The 12473-nt window shown below is 40.4% G+C and overlaps 1 protein-coding gene across 1 annotated transcript; it reads left to right on the plus strand.

Moving 5' to 3' along the window:
• The first annotated feature begins 7020 nt into the window (after nucleotides 1-7020).
• On the plus strand, nucleotides 7021-7974 carry LOC142470991 (olfactory receptor 5G26-like). Its single transcript, XM_075577793.1, has one exon. It carries the CDS (start codon nucleotides 7021-7023, stop codon nucleotides 7972-7974), a length of 954 nt encoding a protein of 317 aa, XP_075433908.1.
• The last annotated feature ends 4499 nt before the right edge of the window (nucleotides 7975-12473 follow it).

The following is a 12473-nucleotide window of genomic DNA, read 5'->3' on the forward strand; positions in this document are numbered from 1 at the left end:
CTGCCTCGGTGTAAGATCTCACTTCCCCCTCAGTTTCTCTAATCCCATTCATGCTATTCATGCTATTACAACAGCGTGTCGATTTTTAATTTGCAACTTTAAAAGTTTCCTACTGTCTGTCACCCTACATCTAAAACTCGTATGTATTTAATAGATTTATGTCATTTTTAAATCAATCTGCCAATAATCAGAAGTGTGAATAAATGATATATTCATTACGAATTTGAATGTTTGAAAATAATTTGGCTCCCGAATTATGGATCTTCCTCAACCCCAATATTCACCAATCCACTCTCCCCCACTCCCCTCATCTTCATGGAGAAACATATGTACATACAAACATACATGAACATCTGATTCATTCATCCCATTGTCCCACGTCATCATTTGCTATTCACCAGAAACCTCTTCCTAATGAGTCTTTGTGGAATTCTCCGTAATGTTCCAACTCCACAAAGACTCCCCTCCCTATTGTGAGCATGTATAAGAGGTCAGAGATGCAGCACAGGTTTAATACAGAGCTTATCCTGGGTAAGGCTGCACTGCAATCGGGGAGAGAGACCCTATTACCTACACACTCCTCTTCCTGCGAACATCTGTCTTTCAGTTATGAACGTTTGCTGCTGAGAAATATTATTTCCAGGACTTGGAGAGAAATAAAATTCTACCTGGAAATGGAATAAAAGACAAATAGTAAGTAGAGTAAAGTCTTCTCTTTCAGAGCTGGGGGTAAATACTCAGATACCAGTGAGTAACAATGCTACATAGCTGCGTAATGGTTAATGTCAGATTTATAATTAAAAGTAAGTCTTTACATTTTGCATCTATGTGAGTAGCACAGGAGAAATATTACCCCAGCTGTTAAGATGTTGGGAACTTAGGATCAGCTGAATAATAGTGTTTTATTGTGGAAGCAAATGTTTTTTTTGCACCAGTTTTGCACCTTTTGTTACATATTGGAATAATTCTCTTGGACATTAATTGCTTACACGAGCTAAAAAACTATTTATTTATTTATTTATAAAATATTTTACCAGGAAGTAATACATTGAGAGTTACCTCTCGTTTTCAAGTATGTCCTGGGCACAGAGAAAAACAAATAATACATGGTTACAAATACAGTTACATAAATGAACAGGGTATACATTATATACAAGACATTGCGTGCACAGTTAAAGAAAATATATATTATGGGCGTATGAAACAGTTACAGACCAGGTTAAAATGTGAGACAGCCTTAGATTTGAATGAACTTAAACTGGTGGTGGATGTGAGAGTCTCTGGTAGGTTGTTCCAGTTTTGGGGTGCACGGTAGGAGAAGGAGGAACGTCCGGATACTTTGTTGAGCCTTGGTACCATGAACAGTCTTTTGGAGTCTGATCTCAGGTGATAAGTGCTGCAAGTGGTAGGGGTGAGGAGCTTGTTCAGATAGCTGGGTAGCTTGCCCATGAAGAATTTAAAGGCAAGACAGGAAAGGTGAACTTTGCGCCTAGACTCTAGTGATGACCAATCTAGTTCTTTGAGCATATCGCAGTGATGTGTGTTGTAGTTGCATTGGAGAACAAAATGACAAATTGAATTGTAGAGGGTGTCAAGTTTGCTACGGTGGGTTTGAGGTGCCGAGCCGTATACTATGTCTCCATAGTCAATAATTGGCATTAGCATCTGCTGTGCGATACGCTTTCTGACCAGGAGACTTAGGGAGGATTTGTTCCTGTAAAGTGCCCCTAGTTAGGCATAGGTCTTGGTTGTCAGGATATCAATGTGCATCCCGAATGTTAAGTGGGAGTCAAACCATAAGCCCAGGTATTTAAAACTAGTGACAGGGGTTAGGGTGGTGTTAGCGTTGGTTCTAATCAGGAGCTCAGTCACTGTAAGCTTTAAAAATTTAGTCTTGGTCCCGAATACCATTGTTACAGTCTTGTCAGTGTTTAAAAACAGTCTGTTTTGGGAAATCCAGTTTTCGAGTCTCAAAAAGTCAGACTGAAGTATGTGTTGAAGGTTAGAGAGGCTATGGCTGTGTGCATATAGGATTGTGTCGTCTGCATACATGTGTATTGAGGCTTCCTTACAAGCTGTGGGAAGATCATTAATGAACACTGAGAAGAGTTGGGGCCCCAGAACAGAGCCTTGCGGGACACCACAGGGGATGTCCAGGGGTTTGGAGTTAGAGCCTGAGATGGACACATGTTGGGATCTTCCTGATAGGTAGGACTGAAACCAGTTTAAAGCAAGCTTCCCTATTCCAGAGCTCTGGAGTTTGTTGAGCAGGATAGCATGATCAACTGTGTCAAAAGCCTTTGCAAAATCTAGGAATACTGCACCAGTGAGTTGACCCCGTTCCATTCCACACAGGATTTCATTGCAAACTTTTAGCAGGGTAGTTACAGTGGAGTATTTGGGATGAAAGCCAGATTGGAATTGGCTAGGGAAATTTGTCTTGGTGTAGAAATCGCTTAATTGAGAGTGGGCACATTTTTCCATGACTTTGGATAGAATTGGGAGAAGTGAGATTGGCCTGTAGTTTGAGACAGTGTTTTTGTCCCCACTTTTGAAGATTGGGACAACTCTGGCAGTTTTCCAGGTCTTAGGGATATGGCCTGCAGACAGGATAGAGTTGACTATGGACGCAATTGGTTTGGCAATGGCTGGGGCACCAAGTCGTAGGAACCTAGATTGTTGTAAGTCAGGTCCACATTGGCTGCTTAGTTTTAGTTTGAGGAGCGCTTGTGTAATCTCCTCTTCAGATACTGGGCCAAATTGAAAATTGTGGGCAGTGTTGGGAGGGGGTGGGACTATAGGGGTACTCCCAGGATGAGATTCAGGTTTGTGGTTTGGGCTGCGTTTCGCTAATAAGTTAGTGGCGCACCCCACAAAGTAATCATTGAATGCATTTGCAATGTCAGTGGGGTTTGTCAGAGTAATATCCCCCTTAGTGATATTACTTGGTTGTTGATGGTTAGGAGGCTGGAATATATTGTTGATAACCTTCCAGAAGTTAGCTGGGTTTGATGTATTTTGGTGGATTTTGTCAGAGTAATATTGTGCTTTTGCATGCCTTGTTTGCCTTGTGCACATATTCCGCATGCATCTGTAGTGATTGAGATCCTTGGTAGTGCCAGTTACTTTGTAGCTTTTCCACAAGGTATCCCTGAGCTGGTAGAGTGCAATAAGGTCAGTTGTAACCCATGGAAGGTGGGGCCCCCGTACCCTTATTTTGCGTAGTGGAGCATGGGTATCGCAGAGTTTTAAGAACTCGGATTGGAAATAGTCGAGCGCAGAATCAGGGTCAGGAATTAAATCGATTCTGTGCCATGGGCAGTTGGTAAGGTCATCCAGAAACTGTTGTGGGTTAAAGTTTTTAAATGTTCTAGTGAGGAGAACTAACACAAAATGTATGTGAAAAAGCGGCTGCAGATTGAAGGAAATATCCCTTTGTGCTCAGAGGATCCCTTCTTATATGTCACAGTCTTGCTCTAGTTTTGCAGCTGGGGAAATTTGCGATGCCCCCGTGTTACACATTATTATTATAAAGAATATTGTAGCGCGGTAATCACTAACCTCAGCAATAACATCTAATAAACCATCAAATTACATTGTAGCAGGAAAAACGAGAATCATTAAAAAGTTCCAGTAAGAAAACATTTGTGCATAAGTAGTGTATTTGTAGTCAGGTTAATAACATGTTCCCTAATTCAATGTTTTCTTCATACCAAAAGATAACATTGCTATAAGATTAAATACTTAGAAGTGTTTTTCCAGCAAACGGTTATTAACAATCATTAACATGCTGTATTTTTATAATGTCTATTTAGAATGTTTTTGTACAGAATTATTAGCGATTGCGAAAATGATCCATAAAGTAGGTGAGGTATAATTACACTAAATAAACGATTTCCAGCAGCACTTTGTGCACCAATCCCACTGTGTTTTGTTTCCTTACTGTAGTTCTATACTGATGTTTTTATTTGATTGAATAAATATTGAGATTTTAACTGTTCCAAGCATTGTTCATTCAATCTTTAGAGTTATCCTTTTAGCTATACAGGACTATTTACATTTCCTTACACTAATACCGTGGCTTTGAGTAAATAAATATTGAATTCTGCTGATACACTGCAGGCTTAGCTAGCTGGCCAACTTTGTCCAGATAAATGGATACTTAGGTACAGAGTGCATGTAATTAGGGGCTGTATATCTCCCCGATCTGAGAAAACCTATTTTTGATACTTTATCCTGTTTACCTTTAGTGCACCTACCGTATTAATCATGAGGTACAGCGAGTATATCTCGATCTAATGGAGAATATTAGAGTTTCCATAGCAACCAGTGGCAGTTTTAATGCAGAATTATATTTGAAGAGTATTTAAAATTGACATTTTTTAAAGTAAAACATCTACAACCACACAGCCTGAACACTTTGCAAAACCCTAAATGCAACTTACTGTACTTGTTAAATACTAGGACTGTACAAAGAACCGCCAATGCCCTTGTTATATTATTCCATAGATTGGGGGTTGCAGTTCATATTTCCATTGTCTGATTAGACCAAACTGAGTGGTTATCCCCATTTCCAGTTGGCTGCTAAGGGTACAAATGTAGCTAGACTCATTGTGAGACAACACAATATATCCTGTTGTAACTCAAAATATCACATATTTCCAATAGTATTCAGTGCCAGTCATGGAGCAGAATATCCCAACATGTCCCAATATATCCCAACATAAACTAACATATCCCACCATATTCAAACATATTCCACCATATCCCACCATACATCAATATATTCCAAAATAACCCACCTCATCCCACCACATCCCACCACATCCCAGCACATCCCAACACATCCCACCACATTCCACCACATCCCACCTCATCCCAGCATAATCCCACCACATCCCACCACATTCCACCACATCCCACCTCATCCCAGCATAATCCCACCACATCCCACCGCATCCCACCTCATCTCTCCTCATCCCACCACATCTCACCATATCCCAACACATCCCAACACATTCCAATACATCCCACCACATCCCACCATATCCCAGCACATCCCACCTCATCCCACCTCATCTCACCTCATCCCACCACATCTCACCACATCCCACCTCATCCCACCACATCCCACCACATCCCACCTCATCTTCCATCATCCCAGCACATCCCACCACATCCTACCATATCCCACCACATCCCACCGCTTCCCACCTCATCTCACCACATACCAGCACATCCCACCACACACCATCATTGATGAGTATTAGGACTCATTTACAAAAGCGAAGTTTTAGCCCAAGTAACTTATCAATTTATTTTATTATTTCCCTCCAACATAATTTCACCATTGTACAGTGCCACTATGTGTGCGCGTGCGTTATATGTTCTACATGTCTGTTAGCACAGGGGGGAGAAGAAGGGAATATTTTGATTACATAAAAAGCGGCAATAACCTTTGCGGCCTCATTTCCTATAAGTGTTACTGTACACAGATATAGCAATATTGTCTATGAGTTAAAGTTCAGGCAGCCAGTTAGTACACTGTGTGATTGCTTATACCTCCTTCTTATCTGTCAGACATTCACTAGTTAGGCAGCCAGTTAGCACTGCATGGCATATGTCACAGTGCCACTGCTCAGTTCTGCTAAAGGTTTGCTTAACCACCTACTCAGCACAATCTCAGCTGTGTATCATAACAATGTGGTCACAATGATTTTGTGAGTGAATCAGGCTAAATACTCGATACCTGACCCTGACAGATCTGTGAATAATGCAAACAACCAGTCAGTGTTTGTAATGTATCTCACTGCCCGATTTAATCTACTCTTCAACTAGCCATATAATTAAGTAGCACTGCCTGCAGAGGGTGATTCAAATACTCAGTTCTTTCCAGCATACTGTATGCTAATATTAATTGCAGCTGATCACAACTGTCCAGCAATAATCTATGCTGGAAGGTATGTATGTAGACTTTTGATTATCAAGAGGTATTAGATCATTCGTTATCTGAAGTAGCTCTATAGTGGCAATCTACAGTACAAGCATCGACAATCTGTTACAATGTTTAATTTGTGGGAAAGTTTATATCTATAAACCACTCTCATCTCAACTATATTAAATAATTGTCTATATTAAGGAATTTTTCATCTAGCCCGTCTGTTAAAGGGACAATTGCTTTTCTCCCAGCAGACATTATACTGTACGTGTCAGCCACACTTACTGATTTTATTATTTTGTTTATGTATCTGCACATTGTCACTAATTCAATTATTATTATGTTGTGATTTTTGTTTCCCTAGTGATTTATTAAATGCTACATTTTAATAGCCTAGTGGTGCACAATTAATGTACTTTCTTTGGATGATCCGCTGGCTTATTGATAGTGGATCCTCTTTATGATAATTAATGTGATGTTAGTTACCGATGAAGGGAAATCCGTCCATTTCCCATCCTCTGAAAAACATTTCTCAGAGATGTGATGGGCGTGAGGTGAGAATCGTACTGGGGGTGAAGGTACTTTTTGTGTATTTTTATGCAACACCAACCATGTATGCAGAGATACTATACTATACAAGAAATAATACAGGGATAATAGTGCAAATAGGGATACATTAAGGGCATAATACATACAGTACAAGGCAATATTAGGAGGATACAAGTCTATGAATATGAGAATAAATTGTGATGTGCGAGTCTTGGTTATATTAATGCGCTATTATCAGTGTAAAGGTGACTTTTTAGAGTGGTCTTGAAGTTGGATTCCTAACAAGACCATGTACATTATCTCTTTTTTTGCAACATATTTCCCATTTGTGTCTCTATCCGTAATCTGTTTATATATTCATATATAAAAGTTATCAAAATACAATATAGTATACGTATAGTACTTTCTGAACCATTAATAGATCAGGGGCTTTTATGTCTTAATTATTTTACAATTCTCACTAAACACTTTCTTCTTGCAGCAAGAGAACTGATATTTAATATGAAGATCTCCTCTTCCTCTAACATACCACAATGCTCCGGGAGAATCAGACCACGGTTACAGAATTTCTGCTTCTGGGATTTCCAGCCATTTACAACTTCAAGATCTTACTCTTCCTTGTCTTCCTTCTGTTATACATTTGCACCTTAGCTGGAAATCTCCTCATTATTGTCTTGGTGTCAACCAATCACAAGCTTCATATGCCCATGTACTTCTTTCTAAGCCACCTGTCCCTGTCTGAGATCTTGCTAACAACAGATATTGTGCCTAACATGCTATACGTAATAATGGCAGAAGGTGCCGTTATTACTCTCATTGGCTGCATCACTCAATATTTCCTATTTTGTTCCTCAATAGGTGCTGAATGTTTCCTCCTTACAGTGATGTCCTATGATAGATACCTGGCCATCTGCCACCCATTGCGATACTTTGCTTTTATGGATTTAAAGTTTTGCTGCCAAATGGTTTTCTGGTCTTGGTTCTTAGCTTTTATGGCAGCACTAAGTATGGTTATTTTGATTTGTTCATTTCAGTTATGTAACCCCAATGTCATTGACCATTTCTTCTGTGATCTTGCCCCTCTCTTAGAACATTTTTGCTCAGACAGATTCATTGCGGATACAGTGCTCTTTTTTCTAGGCATCTCCTTCATTATCTTCCCATTCATCTTCATCGTTGTGACATATGTCTGTATCTCCCTCACCATCCTCAGTATTTCCTCCACCAGTGGGAGACAGAAAGCCTTCTCCACCTGTAGCTCTCACCTTGCTGTTGTGTGCACATATTATGGGACACTGATTGCTAAATATGTGATTCCCTCCAAAGGACAGTCATTGACTGTAATGAAAATAACTTCTCTTCTGTACACAGTCGTCATTCCGTTATTCAATCCCATCATCTATACTCTGAGGAACAAGGAGATCCAGGCAGCCCTGTGGAAATGTATCAGTATAAGGGTACAAACATATTTGAGTAGCTTGAGATAAATTACAGTAGGTCTGTTGTATCGGATTGTGTTCAAAGCGGTAACAACAACATAATTAATGTGAGATACAGTAGATGCAGTAAAGATTCTTTAGAAACTGTAATTTTGCAGTCACAGTATATTGACATTAAAGGAAATGTGCATCAATGAATACAGTTATGCAGATAACACATTCTTACGCTGTATACAGACACAGCCATATACTTACTGACCTCGGACTCCTACTTCAATCTGTTTTTTAAGCCTTGAATTACTAAATTTCCCTAAACAAACTAGTTTTAATTAAAGAAAAAACTGTGTCGATGGCATTTGGGACAAAGGTTACATTTATAAAGCTTTCAACAACAGAGTTACAGTCAGAACCAACTCTATCCCCATTCTAGCCCCTGTCACTAGTTTTAAGAATGTGGGATTTTGGTTTGACTCCCACTTAATATTTGGGCTACATATTGATACCCTGACATCCAAAACCTATGCTAAACTAGATGTACTTTATAGGAACAAATCCTCCTTAAGTCCACTGGTAAGAAATCGTATCGCCCAGCAGATGCTAATGAACATGATATATGGGGATATAGTATATGGTAGAACTCTCCAAACTCTCTTTATCAAACTAGACACCCTCTCTAACTCTAGATGTTGATTTAACGTACAATGTAAGTACAATTACATCACTGCAAAATGCTCCAAGTACTAGATCGGCCATCACTTGAGCAAGGCACCAAGTATATTTTTCCGGTCATCTTCAAATACATTCTGGACCAGCTGCCTGGCAATCTGAACAAGCTCCTCACCCCTACCAAATGCAGATATTATCACCTGAGATCTGACTCCAAAAGACTATTTACGGTCACAAAGTTCAACAAGGAATCCGGCTGCTCCTCCTTCTCTTACCTTGCACCTCACAACTGGAAAAATCTACCTGTAACTCTCAGAGACGCCATCAGTTTACGTTCTTCAGCTGTCTCACATTTAAATCTTGTCTGTAACTGTTACATATGCCCATAATCATATCATTTTTAACTGTCCATGAAATGTCTGTACATTGTATGTATAACCTCTATTCATTTAATGTAACGCTGTATTGTCATCATACATAACTAAGTACTTGAAAATGAGAGGTACTGTTACTATCAAAGTATTATTTTCTCGTAAAACATTTTATAAATAAATAAATAATGTCAAATCTCTTTTTCTCCTCGAGCATTAGTGATTGATTAGGGCAGTGATTATATGGAACTGAAAGTATAACATAAAGTATAAAATCTGTACAATTAGGAGCAAAGAAGTATAGCCAGGAAGAAATCAGCAAAAATTCTTAATAGTACGCAGACAGAGCCCTAATACTCACTGGTACACAGACAGAACCTTAATACTCATTAGTACACAGACAGAAAGTCAATACTCATTAGTACAGACAGAGCCCTAAAACTCATTAGTACACAGGCAGAACCTTAATACTCATTAGTGCACACAGAGACCTAATCCTCCCTAGTATACACACTGATTCCTCAGAAATGCAGATCATCTGAACATTAATTGTGTTCATAAAGACCTGTGGGAGCAGAAAGTTAACACATCTTTTATTCTGTGTTGTGGCGGTAAAGGGTTAACCAGGCTCTCAATAAAGGTAAAGCCCGTGTATGGTTAACCCTGATCCTTATGTATGGGTACAAGAGGGTTAGCTCTTGAGCCCAGTAACAATGTATATTTGAAATATGAATTGTAATAAAGATATTTTTTGTGTTTTTATCTTTCCGGCCATGTCAGGGAGCAGGGATTGCTGGGGCATGATTTTCAAGGGGGATTTTGCGGAGGAATTGTCAGAATGTGCCTAGATAGTCGGGGTCCAGAGTTGCTGGATACCCCAAAAATGTACCCTGGAATCATGTCTGATTCTCCTATACATGTATGCACATTGTTCCGGCAATATCTCCCCTTGAAAACGCTTGTGTGACTCACCGCTAGGATTGCTAGGATTCCCTGCTTCAGCATAGCCAGAAAGGTAAAATGAGGCACAGGGATGAAAAGTCTCCATGTAGCTGTGGGCATCCCTAGGTAACATAGGTATACCCCAGTTAGTGCCAGGTAGCCCATAACTAGTATTAGGTTCATGGGTGACCCCCAACAGTAGATAAGGTTGTGGGGGAACTCTTAGAGTCCTGCTAAGCCCAATAGATGGTGTGTGGGGAATACAGGCTGAAGGAATAAAAATACACTTTTCTATTCTATTCTCCATACCCAGGGCTTAGGGATGTATTAAAGGTTTATTTTATTAATACATGTAATGTCATGCAATGTACTGGTGTACACTGTAAGGTATTGAGCTTTTGGAACCGATGTCCCAGAGACTGCCAGGGCTGACAAGTCAGGTGCCAGTAAGTCTGCTGGACATTGTAGTTCAAAGCAGCCAGAGGATGCCAGAGGTGTGAAAAGCAAATGGGCAGCAGGAAAAGGCTGAGGACCCAAGTCCAGTGATCAATGACAGTCATTCCAGTTGTTCTGCCAGACTTGGAGGAGCCTGTCACTGCGGGTGACATTGAAGGAACCAAGGATGGTCTCTGATTCCCACAATCTGATTGGCTGTAGTATTTTGTGAATGGACCTGAGAATACTATAAGGATTGATGCACCAATCAGATTCGTGTCTCCATCAAGAAAGAGCACGTGCGGGCTCTTCAAAAGTGCTCTTGTGCGAAGAGCAAGGTACCGACTTCAGAAAAGTCTGGCTGTTCTAAGTCCATCTTTTTGCGACCAAGTTCTCAGAATTGAATGTAGCAGTCGCAGTTGGGATTGCGACTCGATTTTAGTTCCAGGGAGTTTGGTACTACGTCCCAGTAAAGCAAAACCAAGCCTCCAGGAGAGAACATAGCGGTGGCGTCTGGAATTTCATGCTGATATGAGTTCCAGGATATTTCGGGCTAAGTCCCGGTAAGGGTAAAATCCTTTTTTAGGGTTTCCTTGCACAAAGGAGAGTCTAGTTTTAGACCCCTGACCCCCAGTAAGTATGTCTTTTGGCGTGTATTTTGTGTTACACTGTGTGTATGCCTTTTCATGCCAATACATTTACAAATTTATTTCACTTTCCTGTTTTGCTCAATGAATGATCCTGGCAAAAATGTGTTAATGCCTGATCTCCCGTGACATGTGTAAATTGGGATTCTACGTGTAATAACACGATACTAATTTTTCAAACTTTTGTTTATAATATTTGCAGGATTGTAATTCTCCCTACCACTTCCTTAACTCACAAACTCGCATGGACCTAGGCCTTGGGTAAGACATGGGCCTTGATATTCTCCAATGACATGGGACACAGGACCAGGGTGAGACATGAGCGCTGCCATTCTCCAATGAGCTAGGATCCAAGCATTGGTTGAGTCATGGGCCCAGCCATTCTCCACCTCACTCGCCCACTCCACTTAACAACTAGCTAGGGGCAAGTTCATGGCTTATTCCACCTTCCACTCAACAAACTCTTTTTCCTGTCAACAATTAACTGAGGACAGGTAATGTCTGTAGTCCTTGGCCCTGGAATTCATATCGTCGGGGGTCGCCTCCTTAGTCTAATGTTGGTCTAAATATTAGTTGAGTCCGAACCCTATCCCATTAAACCTAATCTCCACCATTCCATCCAGACTGATAGGCCTGCCGACACCCTTACACTCACTAGGTGTACTAAACTCCAACCCCACCCTAAATGTTGAGGCGATATAAACCAGGAGTGGAGTAGTTCATGACATATTCACCAAGTATAATGGCCTTTGAATGATGGAAAGTCTACATATGTAGCCAGATTTATATCATCTGCTGCTGGGGAAATATGCAGGTAAGTGACTGCAGCTCCTACCGAAAGCAAAGAATCAATGGAATGCGGGGTCAGATCCAGAAACACGGACCTCCGCATTGTTGCAGAGAACTGTACTTTCTCCAGAGCTGCTGCTTTGAATGCCATCTTCAGGTAATATATTTAAGTATAGAATAAGATAGTACACATACCACTATTTTTCTCAGACTCCCCCATTCTCCAGAGCACCATAAAGTATTCCCTCTATTTCCTAACAAATCTACGTAAGTACCAGCACTCACTGTCTAATAGCTAAATGATGAAAACAGTTGTAATGCAGAATAAACATTTAATAATAAAATGAACCAGAAATAAATCAAATGTGTTTGCAGAAACCAGTATCACAAATGGGCATGTCACAAAGTGAGGGGTGGGGGGGGCGGGGAAGGAAAAGGGGAAAAAACATGAAACACAAGGAATATACACAAAAAACGGAGAACGGAAAGTATGCTAGGGGGGCAACATTTCGAGGGACTACCTCTTCATCTGGACCATTCCCCCTGGTCCAAAAGGACCGAGTGGTACTTCCCTAAGCCTCCCTTCCCCTATACCTGGTCAAATCAGACACCCCTGAAAATAGATAGTAAACATATAGTGTAAGATAAATACAGCTAAACAGCTAATAGCAGGGCAGCAAGAATCCACTAATGGTAC

The sequence above is a fragment of the Ascaphus truei genome, chromosome 20 (assembly GCF_040206685.1).
Source record: "Ascaphus truei isolate aAscTru1 chromosome 20, aAscTru1.hap1, whole genome shotgun sequence".
Taxonomy (NCBI): domain Eukaryota; kingdom Metazoa; phylum Chordata; class Amphibia; order Anura; family Ascaphidae; genus Ascaphus; species Ascaphus truei.

Coding starts and splice junctions, on each gene's coding strand:
- LOC142470991 (XM_075577793.1), top strand. CDS start 7,021: ATGCTCCGGGAGAATCAGACCACGGTTACAGAATTTCTGCTTCTGGGA.